The sequence below is a fragment of the Halichoerus grypus genome, chromosome 6, assembly GCF_964656455.1.
Source record: "Halichoerus grypus chromosome 6, mHalGry1.hap1.1, whole genome shotgun sequence".
NCBI lineage: Eukaryota > Metazoa > Chordata > Mammalia > Carnivora > Phocidae > Halichoerus > Halichoerus grypus.
This window is the reverse complement of record NC_135717.1, coordinates 40,427,155-40,452,481: the sequence shown is the minus strand read 5'-3', so window position 1 is coordinate 40,452,481 and position 25,327 is coordinate 40,427,155. Positions and strand designations below refer to the sequence as shown.

The 25,327-nt window shown below is 52.3% G+C and overlaps 1 protein-coding gene across 4 annotated transcripts in view; it reads right to left on the bottom strand.

Moving 5' to 3' along the window:
• The window catches only part of AXIN1 (axin 1), a 58,517-nt gene extending 39,514 nt beyond the window's left edge, over positions 1-19,003 (bottom strand). For 2 of the 4 annotated variants that reach the window (XM_078075041.1, XM_078075042.1), the window contains exons 1-3: positions 18,937-19,003; positions 13,996-14,956; positions 7,964-8,038 (exon numbers count right to left, since the gene is read on the bottom strand). In XM_078075041.1, the coding sequence (XP_077931167.1) occupies positions 7,964-8,038; positions 13,996-14,873 (953 nt within the window). In that variant the 5' untranslated portion in view covers positions 14,874-14,956; positions 18,937-19,003. The remainder of the gene's footprint in view (positions 1-7,963; positions 8,039-13,995; positions 14,957-18,936) is intronic. The other 2 variants (XM_036083507.2, XM_036083508.2) reach the window with 2 other exon arrangements.
• Between the last annotated feature and the right edge of the window lie 6,324 nt (positions 19,004-25,327).

Sequence of the window (25,327 nt, the reverse complement as noted above, 5' to 3'; positions counted from 1 at the left end):
TCCTGCTCCCCCTGCTTTTTGCTCTCTCTCTCTCACTCCCTCTCTTAAATAAATATTTTTTTTAAAAAGTTTTTTAAAGGCTTTGAGTTATTTAAAGCTAAATTTGAAAGTCGTTTCAATATACTTTTACAATTTCCCACTAACCACCACTCAGGATCACCAATAATCTCTACATTGCTAAACTTAATGACTGTCAGTCCCCATCTTACTTCACCTATTAGCAGCGTTTGACAGCTAATCATTCCATCCTTCCTAAACAGTTTCTTCGTTTGGTTTCCAAGATGCCACACTCGACTGGTTTCTTCCTTACTCATCCCCCATCCCTGAAGTCTCAACGGTGGAGTGTCACCTAACTCCTTTTCTCTATCTGCACACACACTCCGGCAATCTCAGGGCTCAGGGCTCTAGGTGCCATGCATACACTGACAACTTGAGAGAGGGAGAGAGACACCAAAGCAGAAACTGCAGTGGCTTTTTTAACCCCGTCTCAGAAACGTCAAACCACCTCTCTGAGCTATGTCCCACTACTCTCCCTTCCAGCCCTCTGTTCCAGCCATGCTGCCTTTCTCACTTTTCCCTCTACCTAGAATCATCTTCCTCCAGGTATACGGTTTGTGCTCTCACTTTTTTGAGGTCTTGCTCAAAAGTCATCCTCTAAAATGGGACACTCTCTGGCAACACTTTGTTAAAATTACAACCCTCCCCCTGCCCCTCACTGCCCTTTCTCACCTGCTATTTCACCACAGTACTTATCACCATCTGGAACATTCTATATTTTACTTTTTTCACTTTTATCTCTCCCTGTTGAAATAAAATGTAAGCTCCATGAGCGGAGGGATTCTGTCTGCTTTGTTCACTGGTGAATCTCCAGCTGCTAGAATAATAGTTGGCATACAGCACTCACTGAATGAATGCATCTGTATTTCTGTCAATTCTCCTTCTAGAGGGGCAGCTGTACTGAGCTACACACAGTAGAGGTATCTTTCCCTGTCTGCTCAGACACAGCTTTTCTTGGACATGTGTGTACCACTGCCCTTTACTCTCCTTTTGTTCTCCGAAACGTCATGATCGTATAATAGTCCATTACCAGAATAGGGATCAACTGTCCCTTCTAAGAAGAACAAACGTCCTCAGGAAGATCCAGTAACAAACCAAGAGTCACACAAGAAGGAAAAACAGCAGCTACATCTACCCCAAGACTCCAACCCTTCAGCTACATCAGTACGGGCAAGCCTGACCCACAGGGAAAATGTGCTCCGAAGAAGTTACACGTATGCATAGGATTTTATTCACTGAGTGATCTCAGGGTATTACAGGCATCCTGAATGAATTTTCACAAAAAAAGAAAGAACTCTTTCGCAATGCTGCCACCTCCAAATCATATATTTTACAGTAATCACATCAGACCTCCGCTAAACTGCACGCTCACATCTCCTTTTCCTTCACAGATTTCTTCTCACAGAGTTCTCTTACCTTTGCAAACCAGGCCTAGCTCTATACATACAAGGGGCAGTCTTCCTCCCACATATATGCGGGACTTCTTGGCAATAACCAACCATACCTCCCTACTGAGGGAGGACAGAGGGCATGATGCTAACGACAAGAATTGTTTGAGCAACATGTAAGGGGAAGGCAGGCCTCCAGGGCCCTGTCCTCACATCCAGCACAGTCACACAACTCCTCCTCACACACTCCTGTAGGACATCAGAGACAATTTCTGGAAGAATGAAAATCAAAGGCTCCTATTTAGGGAAATCAGGTACAGGGCAAGACATTACAGGGACTAAGACTGAAAATTGAGGAACTAGATGAAAGTGTGCATGGGCACCTGGGAAACCCCAAACTCCCTTATCTGTTCAGCTCCAGAATCCAACAGCCAGCCCCCACAAAAAGGGGGGACTTAAAGCATCCCTCTCAAGGGGAAGCAAATCACCCCAGAGAAAAGACCCCACAAAGAAAGTCCCCTGGCAGCGTGAACACTGAGTATACCACTCAAAAAGGCCAGCTCACATGCAGCTTTCAACCCGTATCTCTAGTGCCTCACTTTTACTTTATTTTTTAAAGATTTTATTTAGGCGCCTAGGTGGCTCAGTTGGTTGGGCGACTGCCTTCGGCTCGGGTCATGATCCCAGGGTCCTGGGATCGAGCCCCGCATCGGGATCCCTGCTCGGCAGGAAGCCTGCTTCTCCCTCTCCCACTCCCCCTGCTTGTGTTCCCTCTCTCGCTGTCTCTCTCTGTCAAATAAATAAAATCTTTAAAAGGGAAAAAGAAAATAAAAAAGATTTTATTTGACAGAGAAATAGAGAGAGCCAGAGAGCACAGCCCAGTGAATGGCAGAGGGAGAGGGGGAAGCAGACTCCCCACTGAGCAGGGAGCCTAATGAGGGACTCGATCCCAGGACCCTGGGATCATGACCTGAGCAGAAGGCAGACGCTTACCTGACTGAGCCACCCAGGCGCCCCTGGTGCCTCACTTTTAAACAAGAAGGAACAGCCAAGGATCATTTGGGTAAAACTTCCAGCAAGGAGGACAGAAACCAAAACAAACCATTAAGAAAGGAACTAGGAGGGGGCGCCTGGGTGGCTCAGTCGTTAAGCGTCTGCCTTCGGCTCAGGTCATGATCCCAGGGTTCTGGGATCGAGCCCCGCATCGGGCTCCCTGCTCAGTGGGGAGCCTGCTTCTCCCTCTCCCACTCCCCCTGCTTGTGTTCCTGCTCTCACTATCTCGCTCTCTCTGTCAAATAAATAAATAAAATCTTTAAAAAAAAAAAAAAAAAAAAGAAAGGAACTAGGAGGACACAAAGACTATCCTACGCAGAAAGCTGGGCAAACAACAATTAAGAAGTAATAACTAACATCTCCAGAAAGATTTTTTTTTTTATTTTTTTTTTTTTATTTGACAGAGAAAGAGACAGCGAGAGAGGGAACACAAGCAGGGGGAGTGGGAGAGGGAGAAGCAGGCTTCCCGCTGAGCAGGGAGCCCGACGCAGGGCTGGATCCCAGGACCCTGGGATCATGATCTGAGCCGAAGGCAGACGCCCAACCGACTGAGCCACCCAGGCGCCCCTCCAGAAAGATTTTTTTTAAGATTATTTATTTAATTTATTTGACAGAGAGAGAGACAGCGAGAGAGGGAACACAAGTAGGGGGAGTGGGAGAGGGAGAAGCAGGCCTCCCGCGGAGCAGGGAGCCTGACGCGGGACTCGATCCCAGGACCCTGGGATCATGACCCGAGCCGAAGGCAGATGCCCAACGACTGAGCCACCCAGGCCCCCCTCTCCAGAACGATTTTTAAATGTTGACCCATAAGCAGAAAAAGTACAGTAGAGTGTATATTCAGAAAACAAGGGCAGGGGGTGTCTGGGTGGCTCAGATGGTTAAGCCTCTGCCTTCGGCTCAGGTCATGATCCCAGGGTCCTGGGATCGAACCCCACATCGGGCTCCCTGCTCAGCAGAGAGCCTGCTTCTCCCTCTCCCTCTGCTGCTCCCCCTGCTTGTGTTCTCTCTCTCTGTGTATATCTGTGTCTCAAATGAATAAAATCTTTAAAAAAAAAAAAAAAGAAAAGAAAAAGAAAACAAGGGCAGAAAAAATTTAGGAGAAAAGTAGGAGAAAAAGAGATTTAAAATTTAAAGGTTCATTCCAGATGGTCCAACTTCTAAATAATAGGAAGCTCTAAAATGAGGAAACAGTGAAAATGGGAAATAGGAAATTATTGAAGAAATAACATTTAACAAACTCCCAAAATTGAAGGACTAGTTTCTTCAGCACAAAGAAATTAAAAAACCCCACAGCAAGTACTATGAGACAGCACTGCTGATAAAACATCCAAGAAATGTTCAGAGAGAGGGGGATAGCCACATCCACGGGAATATAAACAGAATGGAGTCAGGCTTCTCGGGTACAAGGCTGTAAGAAAGAAGACAGTAGTGCAAATGCTTTAACTTCTGAACATCCCCCAGACTGGAATTACAAACCCACTCAAGCTCTCCTCCACACACACAGCAGCCACACTGAAGTCCCATGGCGGCCACACCGAAGTCACACCGAAGTCCCACGGCGGCCACAGGGCAGTCCCATGGCACCACACGGCAGCCACGTGGCAGTCACACAGCACGCCTGAAGAACAACCATCTCAGGGGGAGTGGGAATAGGGAAGGTTTCAGGAGACATGTCTCTTGGAGAAAAAACAGTTTATCTGACTGGTTTTATAATGCAGAGAAAATATATTCACAGGCTTTTTTTTTTTAAGTTGATACAATGTAAGGGAAGATTTATGCCAAAAAGTCAAATAACTAGGGGCACCTGGGTGGCTCAGTCATTGGGCGTCTGCCTTTGGCTCAGGTCATGATCCCAGGGTCCTGGGACCGAGCCCCACATCAGGCTCCCTACTCCGCGGGAGGCCTGCTTCTCCCTCTCCCACTCCCCCTGCTTGTGTTCCTGCTCTCACTCTCTCTGTCAAATAAATAAAATCTTTAGAAAAAAAAAAAAAGTCAAATAACTAATCAAAGGGAAAAATGCAGCTATTAAAATTCAAAAATACAAACAAAAAAATGGTACAAGAAAGAAAACGCTTGGCCCACCTCAGCACTAGAAACACCAAATATTGACTTAAAACCAAACCTAGGATGTATTAATAATTAGGATGGGTGGCAGGGGAGCAAGACCACCAATGGAGATGGCCCAAAGACAGCAGTATGGTTGCATGACTCAGAAAGGTAGGTGTGAGGGACCACAAGTCTACACCACCCCAAATCCATTCCGGAGCCCTGACCCCAGTGCAGCTGCATTTGGAGGGAGCCTCTAAAGAAGGTGAAGTTTGAATGAGGCCGTGAGACGGGGCCCTGACCCAACAGGATTAGAGTCCTTACTCGGACAGAGCAGGGAGCTGCTCCCACTCCAGGCACACAGTGAGATAGATGGTGGCCGTTTGAAAGCCAGACCAAGAGGCCTTGCAAAGAAATCTCCCTGCCGGGCCTTGATCCGGAACTTCCAGCCACCAGAATTGTGAGAAGTAAATGTGTGCTGTTTAAGCCCCCATGGCTATGGTGTTTTGTGGGGGCAGCCTGAGCAGACTCATACATGAGGGTAAGACACAGCTGGAAATAACTGGGAGGGGGGACATGGACTGCCAAGCTTAGTTATCAGCCTTTTTTTTTTTTAAGTATTTTATTTATTTATTTGACAGAGAGAGACACAATGAGAGAGGGAACACAAGCAGTGGGAGTGGGAGAGGGAGAAGCAGGCTTCCCGTGGAGCAGGGAGCCCAACGCGGGGCTCGATCCCAGGACCCTGAGATCACGACCTGAACCAAAGACAGACACTTAACGACTGAGCCACCCAGGTACCCCAGTTATCAGCCTTTTGGCATTATTTGAGTTTTTCCTTGCCTCCATATTTTTTCAGAAAAATTAAAATTAACTTAAAATACTGATAGTAGTGCAAACATTAAGAGTATCTAAAATCATATGAAAAGGAAATGTTTACATGCATCCTTCTTAAAGAAAAAATAGGCTTTTGAATATAGCATATAATTTAGACCTTGCAACATACTTTTGTATGTATTTTAATAGCATACTTTCTATAAATATGTTTTATAGGAATTTGGAAAATGTAGAAATAAACGCAAAGAAGAAAATAAAAAGCCTACATTCTCCAACCGTACAGAAAAAAAATCCCTGTGCATTCGACCCCACAATTGGACATTTGAGTTATGCTGTTAGCTATCACAAGTAACACTGCAAGCAACATTCTTCACGACTTTTTTTTTTAAGTAATCTCTACACCCAACATGGGGCTTGAACTCATGACCGTGAGATCAAGAGCCCCATGCTCTACCAACTGAGCCAGCCAGGTCCTCCTTTATGATTATTTTTAAATGTTGGTTCAAGGGGCGCCTTGGTGGCTCACTATTCAGTTAAGCGTCCAACTACTGATTTTGGCTCAGGCTGTGATCTCAGGGTCCTGGGATGAAGCCCTGTGTCAGGGGTCCGTGCTCAGCACAGAGTCTGCTTGAGATTCTCTCTCTCCCGCTCCCTCTGCCCCTCCCCCACACTCATGTGCGCACGTTCTCTCTCTCTCAAATAAATAAATAAATCTTCAAATGTTGGTTCAAGAGAAGACACTGGCGCTACAGACTGAAGATGAGTAAAGATCCAGAGGGGGTCAATACCAAAAACAAACAAAAACAAAAAAAACAAAAAGCATTTAAATAGCTCAAAGTGCACAGAGCTGGATGAGCAGATGGCCCAGGAATGGATAGAGAGCTCCCTGCGGCTGCGGGGCTAACGATGACACCCACCCAAGCACCGAGCCACCTCTGTCCCTTGAAACCAGAAGAGCCAAGTCCAGTTGCTACCTGAAGTTTCAATGGTTCACAGAGAAGGCTCTTGGGCCAATACTGGAACCCACCCAGCAATGGGAGTCCAACTGCAGGGGGGACATGGAGGGGCAAGGCTGAGCCCCTTCACGCCTCTTTTGTGGGCTCTCTGAAGACGCTGAAGTCAGGCAACCAGCCTCAGTCCCACAAAGGGACAGAAGAGATATACTGAACTGTTTCCTCAGATCAAACACTTTCTGGAATTAACAGGCTCTAAAAGGACCCCGAGTGGCTCACTAAACTGAGCATTTGTACTGATGTGACACGGGGAAAATAAAGCAACACTGATTCCCCTCTACACACAGGTGTGCAGCCTCTCATGTGGGTCCCAAACTGGAGAAAGAATTATTAGACTGCCTTGCTTTCCTAACTGAATTACCGCTACTCACCCAAATCCCCGTACTTGTAATATCTACACGGTACACTGATGTAAATGAAGTCAGGACTGTAAAAAAGATTAACAGAGCTAGTGAGTAAGAGTCAAATTCAAATCTCTGTGACACTGGGGCATAAACCTGCAAATGGGCAGTGACACCAAGCAGCTGACCTATAGGTATGGCTCAGTTCCAAGAACTGCACACCAGGCCAAGCACATCAAGCCCACACTCTCCTAAAATAGCTGCAGCTGCACGTCAGAGCCATGGGCAGCACAGTTCACGCAAAGGGCCCCGGTCAACAACATTGCTCGTCAGCTCTCTACAAGCACTTCCCTTTCATAAACCCACTGATACAAAGGTCAAGGCAAAGAGGCCTCTCTATTCCAGAATTCTCCAGTCTGATATCTAACTACAGATATTTTGCTAGACTCTGCTGAAACCTGTTGAAGACCATGGAGTTTTATATGACTAAAGCAGAGAAAAAACACTTTTAGACTCTCCCGTAATTAATTTAAAAATTTTAATGGCCAGTCCTACCCCACTGACAGGTATATGAAATGCACACAGCACGTCCGAGGTCCTGTGATGGGAGTCCAGCACGGGCATGCGTGTATCGTAGGAGCTTAGGGTTGAGTCAGGGTGCACTGGGAGTCCTGACAGAGCTGGAAGAAGGGATGATGCGATCAGACTTGCACTTAGGAAAGACTGCTTTGGCGCTGTGGGGAGAAAAGACAGAGGCCTAGGTAGAAGGTTCTGTGGTGGGGCGCCTGGGGGGCTCAGCCGGTTAAGCGTCGACTCTTTTTTTTTTTTTTTTTTAAAGATTTATTTATTTATTTGAGAGAGCGAGAATGAGAGAGAGAGAGAGTACATGAGAGGGGGGAGGGTTAGAGGGAGAAGCAGGCTCCTCGCCGAGCAGGGAGCCCGATGCAGGACTCGATCCAGGGACTCCAGGATCATGACCTGAGCCGAAGGCAGTCGCTTAACCAACTGAGCCACCCAGGCGCCCAAGCGTCGACTCTTGATCTCAGCTCAGATCTCGATCTCAGGGTCATGAGTTTGAGCCCCATGTTGAGTTCCATGCGTAGAGCCTACTTAAAAAAAAATGGTTCTGTAGCGGCCCAGGAGGAGGAGGTGGGAGCCAGCGTGCAGACAGCAAGAAGCAGAGGGATTTAGCACACATTGGGCAGGGAACCAGAACTTGCTGCTGTACCAGACGTGGGGGTGAAGGAAGCGGGGATCCGGTGGTTTGGGTTGACCTGGTAGATGGTGGTGCCGCTGCTGGAGGCTGGAATGATTACAAGAGGAACAGGTTTGGGGTGGAGAATTACTATGCCTCCCTTGAAGGAAATATGTTATTAAAATCTGAGCATGTCATTCATATCTTTGAAACCATCTGTAATTCTGATACAAACTTCACCAACATCTAACAGACAACGATGAAGATGATGAACATGAAGAGCCACCAATGCAAGAGCTGAAATTTACTGAGCACCTGCTCTGTGCAGGCACAGGCTGGTGTAATCACCCCCAGGCATTATGACACGGAAGCCCTGTGACAACCTCATTAGGCAGTTAGCACTTCATCCTCCCCATTTTACAGATAAGCACAGACAGATACAGCAACTTCCCCACCATCACAGACCAGAAGGCTGACCTCACAAGACACTGCCTAGTGGAAAAGTCATCAAGTGAGGGGTCATTAAGCTAAACCACCAGGCTTACTGTTCTCCCCATCCAGCTGGCAAGGTGAGTGAGAAGATCTGCACACTCCTGACTCGAGAACCCCACGGCTGCATACTAAGATCTGTCTGAAAACATCTTTGGTCACCTACTCTGGGATTATCTGTTCGGTTAAAGAAATTCATCCAGCTGAAAGAGTCACACATCTGGAAGATGACAAGGAAATGGCAACAGGGCCATGCTCTCTCCCTAAGCTTCATGCCCCTCACAGAGGAACCACAATCACTGCCGTAGAATAAGCAGGGGAGGACTTCAGGGAGAGCCGGATTTTTAAAATGAGCTTCCCTCCATCACAAATGGCCTAAAAACTCACCAGTGAAGAGAATTTGCTGGAGGTCCAAGCAAAGAGGCCCACGGGTGCACACTAAAGCCAAGCCACCACCGCTAGAGCCAACGCCTAACCCCCCCTCAACTTGAACTCCAATCACAAACCCAAAATCAATCTTACTTTTCTGCCTTCCATGTGAAATTATATATATCTGGGGCATTTCCTCTTTTTACATTTCTTCTCTTGATCTTTTAAGCCACTACCAGAAATACAATCAAAAAGCCAAGAAACAGGTCAGACAGTTCCTCAGCCAAACTCCGAAGGGACCTTGGAGAGGAAGGGCCAGCTGTCCGACCTTTACTTTTTTATTTTTAAGTAATCTCTACACCCAACGTGGGGCTCAAACGTACAACCCAGAGATCAAGAGTCGCACGCTCTGCCGACCGAGCCGCCAAGCACCCTGGTTGTCGGCCCTTTAAGTGCTGAGTTGCTCCCGCTATGAAGGGTATCCATGGTCTACTCTCTGGCCATGACCATGACGACCAGCCCTGACCAGCAGCTCCTCACTGGGCTGGCTCACCAGGAAGACACAAGAAAATACTTGAGACCCTGTCCTTGGGGAACTTCTCAGCCAGTGAAGAAGGTAAGGGTAGTAAAGAGAAATGGAAAGCATTTGCAAATGTCAGTCATCAAATCCAGCAGCTACTGCTAAGTGTGGATGGTTCAAGGGCCGAGGCAGGTGACCAACCAGGGCCAGGAGGAGAATGTGACACAGGCCCTCCCACACAGTCCCTGAACACACCTGGGGGGCCAGGCCACACTTTTTTTTTTCTTTTTAAAGATTTTATTCATGGTGCACCTGGGTGGCTCGGTCGGTTAAGCGTCTGCCTTCGGCTCAGGTCATGATCCCAGGGTCCTGGAATCGAGCCCCATGTCAGGCTCTCTGCTCAGCAGGGAGCCTGCTTCTCCCTCTCCCTCTGCCTGCCACTCCTCCTGCTTATGCTCTCTCTCTCTGTCAAATAAATAAAATCTTTTTAAAAAAAGATTTTATTCATTTATTTGAGTGAGAGCATGTGCACACTAGCCAGGGGGCAGGGGGTGCAGAGGGAGAGGCAGAAGCAGGCTCCCAGCTGAACAGGGAGCCCGACACGCTACACAATATGGGGCTCAATACCAGGACCCTGGGATCAGGACCTGAGCCAAAGGCAGACGCCCAGGCGCCCCCATGCCACACGTCTGATGGGGGAGTAAAACCTGAGCCTGCCAGCTATGTCTTACAGCCCCTGGGCCCTAATGCCAAATCACATGCATCATCAGAGAACCTTTTGTCAATTCACACCAGTTAAAATGGTGGGTGTGAACCAACCAAAGTTATGTTCAAAGTTCACTGACTATGGCAATAGAGACTAGGAAAATTTGCAGAGACACACAGAACAGAATTTGCAGAGACACGGAGAGCAAGGAATTCTGGGATCCCTTGGCCCAGGGGCTCAAAAGGACCCCAGGTGAGCAGGATAAATGCAGAAAAAGGCCAGGGGCACGGGTGTTTTCTGAGCTTTGACAGAGACCTAAGCATAATGCTCATTTAACTTTTCACAAGTTGGCTGTATGAAGAACAGCCACGTGCACACCTGTACGGCCAGATGAAGACTGACACTCAGGCCTCCTATGGGGAAAGAGCCATGCCCCGTCAGGGAGGTTGAACAACACCAGAGAACACAATCGGACCAGCCCCAGGATGGAGAACCTATGGGACTGTAGGGCTCAGGTCGGGAGACCCTAAATAATGGCCCTCCAGACACACTTCTCCATGAAGAATCAATGCTTATGGGAGGCACCTGCTGCCCACAGGAAGTGCATCCCCCAATGAGATTTCCAGGCCAGCCCCCAGCCCCCTTAGCAGCAGGCAGCACCCACCCTCCTCTTCCCTTCCTTTGGAGGACCATGTCCACCACTAGGGAGCAGTGGGCACCTTCTGTGCCTTCTGGTTTACCCTACTTGATGTGAAGCCCAGCAGCACAGTCCCAGGCCTTTGCACAAAGATTATGCTGGAATAGTCAGGACAGAGGCACACAGAACCCCTGGCCATACAGAGCAAAATGCAGGACCTCCTTCGAATGCTGGGGGCAGTGTCTGTTTACAAAGCAAGGGAGCCCGGAGCCCAAGGTCACTACAGTAACCACCTCCAACCTGCCAGCAAAACTGGCCACGGGAAGGCAGAGACAAAGAAGAGAAGCAGCAGTTTCTTACAAAACTAAATGTGCTCTCACCTTATGACCCAGCAATCGCGCTCCATGGTGTTTACCCAAAGGAGGTGTAAACTTCTGTCCACACAAAAACCTGCACCACAGAAGTTTACTGCAGCTTTATTAATGATTGCCAGAACTTGGGAGCAATGGAGCCGTCCTTCAGCAAGCAAGCGCATAAATTAACCGTCGTCCATCCACACAATGAACTATCATCCAGCGCTAAACAGAAATGAGCTACAAGCCATGGGAAGACATGGAGGAACATTAGGTCACCAAGTGAAAGAAGCCAGTTAGAAAAGGCACAAGCTGTATGATTCCAAGAGCACGACGTTCTGGAAAAGGCAAAAGCAGTTTCCTGGGGTTGGGGGAGAGGACAGGATGAATAGGCAGAGGCAGAGAGAATTTTCAGGACGGCTCTGTACGACATTATGATGCTAGTTCCGCATCACCACACCTTCCATCCAGCCCCCAGCGTGCCCAGCGCCAGGCACCAACCCCGATGCAAACCGCGGACTTTGGGTGGTAATGGTGTTGATGTAGTTCTGTCCGCTCTAACAGATGCACTGCTCTGGTGTGGAGTGCTGATAATGGGGGAGGCTGTGTGTTTGTGGGGGTGGGGGTGAGGGGAACCTCTGTACCTTTCTCTCATTTTTGCTGATAACCTCAAACTGCTCTAAAACAATAAAGTCTTTAAAAGAAAAATGGCTGGAGTCCAGATCAAACCACATCTGAGGCTGGCCCTGCCTATGGACTTTTCATTGATCTCAGTCAACCAATCCCCTTCACTGTTTAAGCCAGGGTGGGCTGGACTTTCTGTGACTTCCAACCTAGTGCATCCTAAGTGCACACCCTTGCCGGACAAGTAGAATGTGCTGGACGCCACACCCTGTCAGTACTAGTAAATGATGCCCCTGACATCAGAGATCCGCCACCCACAAAAGCATCACAAGCAACCTCGAGCGGCATGGTATTCAACTGCAGATGGGACTCTCAAACTCCAGCCTTCCTCTGCCACCAGCAGCTCCATGACAAGCAAGTCAAAACTAAAATGTACCACAGTCCTTAGAGCTCAACCCACTTAAACAAGTGATGCCAACATATTCTATTAATTTAAAAGCAAACATTGTGTATTACAAATAGAGCAAACCAAAGAAAGAAAAAGCAAAGTTGCTGTTTAAGACTGAGAACTGAAAAAAGTGCAGAATGGGGCTCAGGAATTTTTTTTTTTAAGTAATCTCTATACCCAAACTGGGGCTCGAACTCACGACCCCAAGATCAAAAGTCACTCTCTCCACCAACTGAGCCAGCCAATTCTGATTTCTGATTTAAAAAATTCCTGAGCCCCGGGGCACCTGGCCGGCTCAGCTGGTAGTGTATATGACTTGATCTTGGCGTTCTATGCTCAAGCCCCACCCTGGGTTGTAGAAATTATTTAGAAGTAAAATCAAGAAAGAAAAAAAGACAGAAAGACAGAAAGGAAGAAAGGAGTCAGAATTGAGCTCAAAATTTTCCCCCTGAAGCCCAGGCCTCCGATTTAATCCCATCTTAAAACTGTTCCAATTAAATCATTTTAGATTGGGTTTTAAAAACTGTGTCGGGCGCATGGGTGGCTCAGTCGGTTAAGCGTCTGCCTTCGGCTCGGGTCATGATCCCAGGGTCCTGGGATCGAGTCCCGTATCGGGCTCCCTGCTCAGCGGGAAGCCTGCTTCTCCCTCTGCCTGCCTCTGCCCCTGCTTGTGCACACTCCCTCTCTCTCTGTCAAATAAATAAATAAAATCTTTTAAAAAATTAAAAAAATAAAAAATAAACAAAAACTGTATCAGTTACTAGCCTTACTTAGAATAATTTTATGGCAAGTTCTGCTCTAAAAAGCTTGCTATATCAATAGTGTTTAGCTCAAGACAATGAGCAAAAGGCACACAAAAATTACTTCAAATGGTGTATCTTGAATCACATCACTTAAATGATATTTAAACCTTAGAAATGTTTAGTCCTGTGTTTATTAGCAAGTAGCCAGTTTCTCTACCACCATAAGCTTGAAGAAATGATCCAGGTTTTAATAATACCACAGGAGAGGAGAGGATTCTGACTGATTAAATCAGCAAGGGTCAGGCGGATTCCCCACTTTGAAAGTTTCACGGGCAGATGTCCCTGGGACCAGCTACAGGGAAATGAGTGGGAAACAGAAGTGCTCTGCCAACATCGCTCGCACCGGCAAGAGGCTCCAACCCATGCCAAATAAATCTCCAGTAAGCACAGAAGGGACTACCAAGAAAAGACAATGAAGATACGGGTTTCCCAAGCTGGAACAACCTCTTGGTCGCACCACTGGCACCTCCCAAGTTGCAATGTGGCTATATGCACAAGTTATACCCACAAATGCTAATGCCACTGGGAATGGACCACACAACAGCACTCATGTTGTCAGCAGAGGGGAGAAGGTCCACCCCTAGAACTACATTCACAGGAGGTTCCCAAAGTGCTCTGACAATTTGCTGCATGGCAGCCTCCCGCCAACACTTCCCAACCTCCAGGAAGAATCTTGGAAAACTGTCACAAAAATGCAACGATCCAGAATTCTCTACAGATTGATGCTTTTACATGTCCACTCCTCTATTAGGCCACAAGGATTGCATCAATGGAGTAAGCCCACCTCCTATGCAAGAGAGTACAAATGTTACTGCTAAAGGGTAAGTTCGAATGTCAAGACTTTAAGACTTCCAAGACTCTTAATGGGATACAAAGCCATATATTATTTAGACTGCTCTTAACAAAAGTGTCCTCAACTCACAAATATTAAAAACATTTAATGACAAACGTGAAGGTATCATGAAGAAGAACGAACACCACAACTCACCCCCAGCAGCAGGAGCATACCCACTTGGGGGCTGAGAGACAAGACCGCTCCTTCCCGACACCTTTCCCTTGCCAGTCCTCCAGGTCTCGGATGTGAGCACAGACATGGACGCCCTGCATCTGACTCACCTGAATTCTCTGCCTTCGCTGTACCGTCTACTTGAGGAGGCCCGCGGGGCGGCCGTCTCCAGAAGCAGCTTCTGTGTGAGCCTGCCAGGGGGAGCAGGGTCTCTGCCACTGTCTTCATCTTGGTCTTGGTCACACTTCCATTCCTCATCTTCATTCAGAGTGGGCAGGTATCCAGGTATGCCCTTCCCTGTCCCTGACCCAGAGCTCTGGTCACTACAGAGCTTCGGGCTCTCCGAGCCTGTCCTCGTATATTCCAAATAAATATCAGACTTGAGGAAAGAGGGGTAGGTGTTCTCTTCCATGGTGGACTGGATTTCCGTCTGGGCCTGGTCAAACATGGCAGGATCAATCAGCTGCTTCATGATGCAGTCCTTTATGAAGCTCTTGGTAGCTGGCTTCGTCTGCCTGGACACGATGCCGTTGTTATCAAGGATATACTTGCGGTAAATAGCTTTGGCCAGCTTCAGCCTCTTCTCCTCATTCGAGTCACAGGGCTCCAGTTTCCTGAAGCCGCTGCAGGCAAACCAGAAGTCCAGCAGGTCAGCACAGTCCTCCTGCTTCAGGAAAGTCCGAAACAGGTTTATTCCATCTTGATCGTCCAGTAAGGAGTGCAGCGACTCGGCCCACTTCAAGTATGGTGGGGTGGGTGAGGCGCTGCCCTCAGGCTCATACCCCAGGTCCAGATCCGAGCGCCTGGGAGTGGCTGCTGAAGTCTCACCTTTAACCCCGGCACCTTTCCCGGAGCAGAAGCTGTGGCTGACGGGCCTGGGGTCTGTGGACACCAGTTCACCCTCCTCACCAGGCACTGGGGGTCGGGGGGCATCTTCGGTGAAACTTGTTCCAAGGTCCAAAGGGAAACCCTGCTCTTGGATATTCATTTTGGGACTCTGTGCGTCAATGAACAATGAGCGCTGCACCCTAATACATCAGTACTTATAGCTCCAAAGTGAATCAATCTGTCCTGTTGAAACCATTAAGAGGACAAGGATTAGGAAAGGTGGGTCCACGGAAACATGACCACAGAGGTTTTCTCAAGACAAGACTCGTAATGATGCCCTCCCGCTCGAACTCAAAGCCAGAAATTCAGTTTAAATTTTCAATCTTTTGCCACAAGGTTTGTGCTATATTAAAACAATTTCTGGGAACTTTTAACTACAGGAATGCCTCTGGATCTAAAAACTAAGCACCCAGAGCAGGGAGAGCGCCACTCCCTCAGGTGTCATTCTGTGAGAACATCATGGAGACTAGCAGCCTGGGGACCTCCCATCTTGCCATAACCAGTCCTTCCCTGCAAGCTCCAGGGAGGCAGGAGGATGGGAGGAAAGAAATATGCTTTCTAGTCCTCCTGGCTGTATAAACTTGGATGAGAGCTGGTTCCTCCCATGTAAGATGAATGAGGATGATCGCCTACCTGCACTGCAGGGTCGCTGTGATATTCAGATACAGAAAGCTATGGAACATCACATACCATCAGGCAGGTGTCACGTCTGCTTCCCACATTCTCTAGGCCCACAGCCACTGTGCCTTCTGCCTACCCCATCACTTCACACTTGGGATGCCTCCTAACAGGTGCAAACACACAAGGAGGTGTTCTTTTAACTCTCAACATACACCTACATGAACAATTGCGGGTCACCTTCAGCACCTTCAACCAAGTGATCAAAGGACAGCCCGTCCCCCCCACACACAGTGGTCATCTCATACCACCAGTGTGGACAATCTTGAAAACTGCTTCCACCAGAATGCTGCCTTTGACCTCGTTTATAAGTAAAGTGTCCGGGGCACCTGGGTGGCTCAGTCGTTAAGCGTCTGCCTTCGGCTCAGGCCATGATCCCAGGGTCCTGGGATCGAGCCCCGCATCGGGCTCCCTGCTCAGAGGGAAGCCTGCTTCTCCCTCTCCCACTCCCCCTGCTTGTATTCCCTCTCTCGCTGTGTCTCTCTCTGTCAAATAAATAAATAAAATCTTAAAAAAAAAAGTGTCCTTCTGATAGCAAACGGCAATTTAGTACTCTGAAGAACGGAGAAAGTATAGAAAAAGAAAATGAAAGCCAAATACAATTATACATTTTAGCTAAGGAAGCATACTGCTCACATGATCTACCTCCATAAGCTCAAATCCAAACTACCCACCCTCTTAGGGGTCAGGGGACTACGGGTTTTGTGGTTTTGTCGTTGCTGCTGCGACAGGCCTGCCATAGGTGTAAAGGAAGGCTCTCCTGGATCCGGACTCTTTCATAGTCTTCGGTCCTCCCTGCCATATCCTACAGGAGCTCACAGAACCCACGAGCTGAGCTACACCTCCCAACCTGGTGGCCGGCCGTGATCAAAGTGGTCTGGCTAGAAACAGGCTGGAGAGAAGCATGTCAAGTCCAAATGCCTGAACAAGCCAGAGGAAGAAAAATAAACCCCTAAAACCTGGTGCCAACACAAAGGGTAGCTCTCCCTGGCCACCACTCCACACTCTGGGCCAGGGCCTACATGTAATCCGCCCCACACCTGCATTCTCACACTGTACATACCGCCCCAGCCAGCAGCAGCTGATGGCTAGAAGCGAAAAGCACCCAGAGACAGAGAATGGTTGGTCAAAATAATGTGCCCCAAATGACATTTCTGCAGCTAATGACTTTTTGTGAAAACTACTGGGTAGGCTGTAATCTCAGCAGGAACAGACTGCTTCTTAAGGTCAAGGCCCATGGGCTGTGGCACCCTGCCGTCAGGGACCACTTCAACTGCAAAGTCGCTTTCTTTGAGCCCTGTCAACATGAATGAGCACCTGTGGTGTCTGAGCTCCACACCAGCTCATGGATCTCTAATGTCCTCTTGTCCAGGACGCCTTCTTAGGAAGGAGGGCCCACGCCTGGCCCCCTGAGCCCTACTCTCAGAGATACTCTTTACTTCACCAGCCCTCAGAAAGAACTGAGTCACTGTGTTCCAAAGGGAGGTTAATTACAAGTCACTGTCACCTGCTCTGAAGAGCTATCTCCTGTGTAAATTATGAGTAGCAGCCTGATTAAACATTTTCTGCAGGACCCACAGCACCTAGCACAAGGTCTTGCAACCAATAAATAATTTCATTCATTGACATGAAGGCAAATGCCAACTGTCGTAGATGCCAAACGTTAGCCCTTCATAGATGCTGAACTACTGTGCTATAAAAACAGCAACAAAACTCAAGATCTAGCCATTTATTACAAAACTGGGGCTGTCTCTAAAAACTAACATCTTAATTCACGTGTGAACAAGTCCCCCTAATCATTTTAAACTATTTTTCATTGCCTGGAAGAAATAGTTCTCATAACTCACATCTATTTTTGGCTGTCAACTGACAGAAGACCTTTGGTGTCCCTGGAAGCATATGAACACCTCTCCAAATTACTGACATTATCGAAACACGCTCTAACTCCCTCAATCTCTGGGTTCCACATAGAAGCACACCAAGCGTTTAGCGTACACACGTACATACCACACATAAAGCAGTTAATGTTAACTCAGGGTAGAGTCAAATGCCCACAAGAATTGAATCTGGCCAACAGCCTGTAACCACCATCAATAAAAGGATTCCATAAAAGTAACCTACAACCCTGATAAGGCATTTAAAATCTCCTGTAGTCACTGCTGAGGCATACCCCCCCAGGTGCCATGGCAGCCAGCTCAATGCTATACATGTCTGTATGTTTGTTTATTTTACTCAAATGTAACTTTTCAACTCTTGATTTCTGCGGAGTGCACATGACTCTGACATTCTCCTGTCCGTTAACTAAGCTCTGAAAGGGTTAGGGTCACTGTTTTACAGTGTAATCCATTCCTTCACCATCTAAATTCTCAATGACCAATGCAGCCCAAAAAAGTCCACTCACTTTTCTGACTATAGAAACCCAAGAAACCCCCACACCTCCTGAAAATCCCACAGAAACATTTTTTTGTATGCCTGTCCATTCTCGTCCCCCAATATAAGTTCTCAAAACTGAAACTCAAATACGGCTACCCTGGGAGGTCAGGTTCAGACCATGTGTATTCTCCAAAACAAGGCCTGTGGATCCAAATATGCCTGAGATTCTTCCTGAAGAAGCAGAGAACATACGGGCGAGCAAGAAGGAGGGGCTGAGATGAACAGTAAGAACTCTTCATAAGTTATCTTAGAGATGGGCTGAGAAAAATCCCCAGAGAATTGAAGTTTGTTTTCTCTACTGTCCTCAGTGCTGAGCTGAGCCGTGCAGGTCTGGCTTCATGGGGGACTGAATTCCAAAATGTGGGGTGGAGGTCGAAGCTAAGACCCACCCCAAGAGAGAGTTTTGGGGAACGAGGTATCAACCTGAAAGAGTACGGCCACTTGAGACAAGCCAAACCACACCTGGATCCGGCCTCAGGCAGCTCTGCCTCAGCGGGAGGGCCCTCCTTGGGTTTCGGATCCCCTCATCCCTACTTTTTGCTGGAGGGACAGGGAAGGGATGCGCCACCGTCCAGCCTCTCTCCAGGATCCCTGCACCCCACACACACGCGAAACACGCCCAAGGCTCACAGGCTGGCACCACCCAATCAAACACATCGGCTGCGCACCCTGCCCCTCCAGGAGGGGCCCCCCCACACCCCTTCTCAGAATCCTGGTTCTTCCTTACACCCCTCCGCTCACCCAAAGCAAGGGCTGCCTTTTCTGAAGCAAACCCCGCACTTTGCCAGGTTCACACAGCCCAGCATCGACGGCCCCGGCCGTCTCCATCCCGAGCCAGCACCCCCCCTTCGGCACGCCTGCCCTTGCAGCACCCGGGGTGCACAGCCTGCCCACGGCTGCACGCCGCCCCGCACGCCCCCGGAGCCCGCACCCGCCGAGCCCCTCTTCCGGGTCCCGCGCCCGGCCCGCCCGGCCCGGCCTACGCGGCCTACAATGGGCGGCCGCACAGGCCCGCGCCCCGCAGGAACGCGCGCCCGGCCCGCACTACTCACCGGCGGCGGCGGCGGCGGCGGCGGCGGCGGCGGCGGCGGCGGCCCCGGCCCGGCTCCCGGAGCGGCGCGGCGCGGCCCATGCGCTCAGCGGCGGCGCGGCCGGCGGGACGGGGCGGGGGCGCGGCCCCGGGCGGCCCCCATCGCAGCGGCGGCGCGGCGACCCGGAGGCGGGCGCGGGGCAGGCCGCGGGGGCGCCGCCGAGGCCGGCCGCCCGCTCTCACCCGCCTGCACCGGGGAACGCGGCTCCGGCCCGACTCCGGCCGGTCCTGCGGCGGCGGCGGCGGCGGCGGCCGCAAAAGCTTCCCCGAGCGGGGAGCCCGAGCCCAGAGCGCCGAAGCCCAGGCCGGAGCGCCCCCGCCGGCGCCGCCCGGAAGTGCGGGGGCGGGGCCGGAGCGCGGGGCGGGGCCCGGAGCGTGGGGGCGAGGCCGAGAACGTGGGGCGGGGCCCGGAGCGTGGGGCGGGCCGAGAGCGCGGGGCGGGGCCGGACGTGCGGCGCGCCCGGAGCGCGGGGCGGGGCCAGGACGCAGTCATTTCTGAAACCGCGGGGCGGGGCTGGAACGGGAAGCACAACCTTAAGCGTGCGGCGGGGCGAGAGCGCGGGGCGGGGCAGGGACTTGGGGCGGGGCCGAAGCGCCCGGCGGAGCGGAATTGCGGAGAGGATCCCGGAGCATGAGGCGGGGCTCGGAGCGTGGGGGTGGGACACGGACGTGGGGCGGGACCAGGAACGAAGGGCGAAACCTAGAGCGTAGGGCGGGGCCGGGACGTGGGGGCGGGACAGGGACGAGGGACGTAGCCTGGAGCGAAGGGCGGGGCTCGGAGCGTGGGAGCCGTACCGGGACTGTGCGGCAGGCCGGGAGGGGCGGGGCCAAGATGGGGGCGGGGCCGGGAGGGGGCGGCCCGAGAGAGTGGGGCGGGGCCGAGAGAGGACCTGGGCGGGCCGCGAGACGGGAAGCGGGAGCGCTGGGAAGAGCGAAGAGCGTGGAGCCTGGGCGTGGGCGTTAGGGGTGGGCCCTGAGCTCGGAGGCGGAGCCAAGAACGTCAAGGCGGGCCCAGCGTGGGGCGGAGCCAAAGGAGTGGGCGTGGTCAAATTGCAGGTGTGGGGCCAGTACCTTGTGCGTAGGCTGCGAGAAATTGAGCTTCTACCCCTGGGCTGTGGCGTGCGGAGACACCCTTGCAAGGGTCGCTGAGAGACTGTGGCCACCAGGAATGCCTGGTCTGGTGCGCCGAGCGGCCAGGCCGCCCCCTTATGTAGGCACTGCGAGGCGCACGCCACATTGCAACCCTTTTCTGCCGCCCACACGGGTGTCCACTGGCCCAGGGCTCCCAAAGTTGGCGCCAATAGGCCCAGCCCGCACCCAAACGGCCTCACACGCCTTCAGAGGGAGCAGCATGTACGCGGGCTGGCGGGATGGCCGGAGGGACTGGAGACCTCGCCGGGGCATTGAAGGAAGCAGGTGTGCAAGAGTTGTGCGGTTGCAGGGCAGAGCCAGGCTGCCTTGGAGCTGAGCCCCTGGTAACGTCCAGTCCCTCTCTCCCCCTTCTCTGGGCCTGCGGCCCCCCCAGCTGGCCCGGACCATGAGGAGGTGGGCTGGGGCTCCACCCTCCCTGAGTCGCCAGTAGGTCTGGACTCAAGGCCAGGGCACACAGTAGGCAATAGGCCTCCAGTAAACGCTGGTTGTCACTGGGGCAAGAACCCCCACCTCCAAAGAGCTGTGGCCTGGGGTTCCACCCATCTGGGCACGCCTGCTCAGTTTTTTCCAGGCATCATCCGGAGTCTGGCCAAGGGCTCTCCTTCCTACCACTGCCTTCAGGTCCCACTCGCACAGGCCAGCCTGAGAGAAAGGGCTTCCTGTACCCACCACACTCTCCCCTCACTGTCACCGTAGCAGCTCTTTCCCAACCTGCCAGCACAGCTGGCCAACTCCATGTTGTCCACCCACCACTGGCCCCTCCATGAGGGAAGGATGTGGGCACCAAAAATTTATCACTGCCCCTAAGGAACTGCTTCTGGCACATCCCCCTGCCGTGACCACCCGGACCCTGGGCTGCACAGAGCCATGCTGGGCCTGGCACCTCAAGAAATGCTCCCAGTAGCCCCTGGGGGAGGGCTATAGGCCACCACATCTTCTCCTGGACACTGCTCACCCTCACTACCCATCCTCCTCTTTCTTAATCCCCATACCAGTGCAGAAGTCCTGGCTCAGGGCTCCATGAGCCACCCGCCAACCTGCCACCCAGCCACCCAGGGGCGGTGCCTGCCTGGGAGGAGCAGGTATGGAGGCATGCCAGCCTGCCTCTCTGAGGGCTCAGCATAGCATCCAGGGTTTCGTAGGAAAGGGGGGCAATGAGGGATGGGGGCCACTAGGGAAGCATCCCCAGCCTACCAAGGGCCCAGGCCACCCAGGGCCATCACCATGCTTCAGGGAAGGCTGGGCAAGGGCTGGGGCTGTAGGGGAGGAGCTACACTACTGAACCCACACTGGCCCCACTAGGGTCTTAGCAGTAGGGGTCTCACCAGCATCTAGCTGGGATGGCCCCAGGCCCCACAGTGCAGGTCCTCCCCAACCCTGTTCAGCCTAGGAGTCTTAGAGGAGATGAGACACAGTGAGTGGCCTTCAAGGCATAGCAGGGTCTCTGTGGGGTGTAGGAGTCCTGGGTGGGCTGGACAGACAGCAAGAACTCCCAGACACTGGCCTCAAGTTGCCTCCCCCTCCCCAGACACGGGTCCCCAATGCTTGCCTTGGTTCTGCAGAGCTGCTGCTGTGGCCAGGCCAGGCTCCCAGGGTTGTGTCCATATCCATCCTCCTCCTGACCCATGGCGGCTGGTGTCCCCAGGCCCTGGGACCAGAACAGGACCCTGGGGCCCCTGGCTCCTTGGGGCCCCAGCCCTGCAGGGACAGGAAGGGAGTCAGAAGGCCTGGAGGAAATGCAGCGGCCCAGCTACAGTGGATTACAACTGTGGGCATGGAGGGGTGATTGTCTGAGCCGGGTGGGAATAGGGGTGAGCTGGAGGGGACTGTGTCAGACCCCCAGATGTGAAACCAGACAAAGAGCCACGGGAGCCTCACTTCGGAACGGGTGAGTTCCTCGATGGGGCACCCTTTTTTCACCTTCCCAGTCAAGGGGGCTCTGGAGTTTGCCACTAGAGGCTTTGATCTGATGAACCATAGAGGACATTTGTTCAGGCTTTCCAGGAACTACATGAAAAACTTAAGAGCAGAAATGAAATTATTTTCTTCAACTTAGACATAGAATGAGTATTTTGAAATAAAGGGAGCTTTGAAGCCTTACACGTGTTCGTCCACTTGGCTGAGGAAGACCACTTATAAAAAGTGATTCAAAGAAATCATCCAAGATGCACCAAGGAGGATGTTGAGGCGCGTCCAGCATGGCCCGATGCGTGATGATGAAAACCAGCAGCAGAGGAAAAGCTGCAGAGATGGGTTACTGGGCGGCACATCCCCATTGTCTTCCTGGGAGGGGAGGACAGGAGGGACCGTTCTGATTTGGGCTTCTGGAGGGAGACAGGAGTCTCAGGCTGAGTCCCTTCTGGGCTCTCCATTCCCTGCCCCTCTGCCCTGTCCACAGGTGTGGGAGGGGGCGGCGGGTGGGCAGGCAAGGCCCCGAGGGGGAGGGAGGCTCGTCCAGTTCTGACGAGCATGGTGTGGGCTTCACTTTGGAGGCACAGCCCCAGTCACACTGGCTAGCCGCCTTCTTGGCCATAAGCACAGCCCCTGGGCTCCATTCCTCATCCCTGAGTGTCCCTTCTCCATCAGTTCTGAGCTCAATGGGGAGGGCTGGGTATTGTTTGTGTCCCCATCCCAAGCCCCCAAAAGGATGCAAAGACATCACACCAAGGTCATGAGATAGAACACCAAGGAGAAAGCTACAAGACCACACATACAGGGTGCCCGTTTTTGTGAATTTAGAAAATGTGCGTATAAAGTCAAGAATACTAAAAGACTATTCCAGAGTATTAATACTAGTTATTGTTGGAGTGCAGAAGTTGGGGGGGGTGCTCCGTTGCCTCCTTTATGCACTCAGGAAGCAGTTCTGCACGCATGTGACTGTCGTGAATGTGTGGGAACCATGAAGCTCTGCAGCAGGCACCATCTCTCTAAGATCAGGGGATGAGATCAGGGCTTTCCCTCAGACGAGCCGGCTCCAGCCTCAGCTCAGTGCTGATGAGACCCGGCGTGACTGTCACCTTCTCCCCCTGCTGCTGCAGGTCACCCTCCCCTGATAGGCCCTGCTCCTAGGAGCCGTCGTCAGCTGCATTCGGGGCTGGCCTCACATTACTGTGCTCTCCCCTTTCCTCGGCTAGGAGGCCCCATGGCAGAGGTAGTGAGGCAGGCGTGGGGCGGTGCCCTCAGAAACAGCCGCTGTGGTCACTGTGCTTGTCCCCACTGGCTCGGCAGTCCAGGGCGCCAGGCCGAGCTGGCTGATGCTGTGCTTGTCCCATGTCCCCCAGCAGACCTGACGCAGCCCCCACATCCCTGCCGGCCCCCATGTGTCCAGGGTCAGGTCTCAAAGCCAACAGGAAAGCAGGGGCGTGGCAGCAGGCCTATGGCCCCGGGTGCCATCCACACCCAGCCCAACTTGGGGCTCACCCCCAGCGTCCTAAGGGGTTCCTGTCACTCCAGGCTGAGGGCCACAGCAGGACATCCTCCCATGCTGCCCCCTGGAGAATTCTGACCCTGGGGATGTGTCTGGGGGTCTCGGAGATGGTGGAGTAGGCTCACGATTGGAGGACAGTACTTGAGCGAGGTCTGGGTGGCCCGTGCCAGCCACAGGGGCCTGGGAGAGAGGAGGAGAGAGCAGCCCACCCATCACCAGCCCAGCACCTCCCCAATTTGGGAGCCTCAGGGATGTAGGGGTGCAGCTAGGGCTGACCCTGCTCCTGCCTCCCTGGGGACATGTCTGCCTGTGGCAAGGCGGGCACCTCTCCTCAGCAAAGGGTCCTGACCCAACTCTGCTGGCCCCAGAGGTCTGTAGGCCACCCTCTGTCAATGAGCCTGACTGGCAGTGGCCCAAGCCAAAGAAGGAAGGGCCTGCTGTCCTCCCCGCCCCCAACGCCATTTTCCCAGGAAGGGAAATGTCTGAGTGGAGGGGCCAGGCTCCTGAGGGGCCTCAGCCCACCTGGTAAAAGCAGCTGCTGAGGTCCTAGCTTCCCAAGTGGCCTCAGGTCACTTCCCCTTCTGGTCTTGGGCATACCTGCCCTGCCGCTATACTAACCCTGCCATGAGGCCGACTGCCACCTTTGTCTCTGCTATTCCCTCACCTGGACTGTCCTTCCCTGACCTGACCGCCGCATCCCCAAAGGCCTCTCTCTCCCAGCGCCAGGAGCTCAGTGCCCCTCGCTCGGCTATTGGCTCTCATTTCTCCTTCCACCTGACATACCTCATTTAGCTCCACCAAGCCTGTGCAACCCCAGGGGCCAGGGGCAGCCCCCTGAGCTGGTAGCTAGGAGGCCTGGTAATGGGGAGGCAGGGAGGTGCCCTCCCAAGTCGGCCGGCTGCCATTACCCGTGCCCACACCCACACCCTCCAGATCGGCCTGTCCGCCACCTGCCCCCCACTGTGCTGTCCAGAGATGTCTCTCTTGGCTGCCTAGGAGCCTTGCAGCCGCTGCAGCCACGTGAGAAGTATGTGATTATGTATGCCGGGGTCCCTCCGGCCCTTTGTTGCTGCAGAATCTGTCGTAGCAAACAAAAGTGCACTGGATTAGCCACAGTGGATTAAAAGATTTGCTTCCCAGAGTTTACCTAATAACCCAACAATTGTGCCGACAGAGGCTTTGAACCTCAGGACATGCTCGCCAGGCCATCTGGGAGCTCTCGGCCTCTGCGGGCAACGGGATGGCGGTCAGGGTGATTACAGGGAGCCGCCGCCTGTCCTCACTCTCCACTCTGCCCGCGGCCAGGCCTGTGCTCTTGCCAGGCCCATCTGGGCCAAACTTGGGGGCGAGACCAGATTCTAGGGGAAGGTAGAAGAGACCTAGGTAGGGGAACAAGGCCCAGCCAGGGCTGCCTTCCAAAGGGCCCGCTGCCCGAGGCCAGGTGTGGGTGGTGGGGACCAGGCCTTGCTATACCCAGCCCTGCCCCCCGGGCACATCCACACATTACAAACAGCAGCAAGGACATGAGCAACATGGAGGGTAACCGTGGCGGGCAGGTGACATGCCAGGCCCCACCACATTGCCGCGCGGTGCACATTTCTGCACACGCGTGCACTCACACACACGTACACACACACACACACACACACACACACAAGCATGTCCTTCTTTGATCTCCAAAGGACGCTCCATTTACAAGCTCCTAATCGCAGCTGCCTTTTCGCGGCCCGTCCGCTAAAGTCCCGAGTAATGGGATTTGGCACTTCTGATCCAT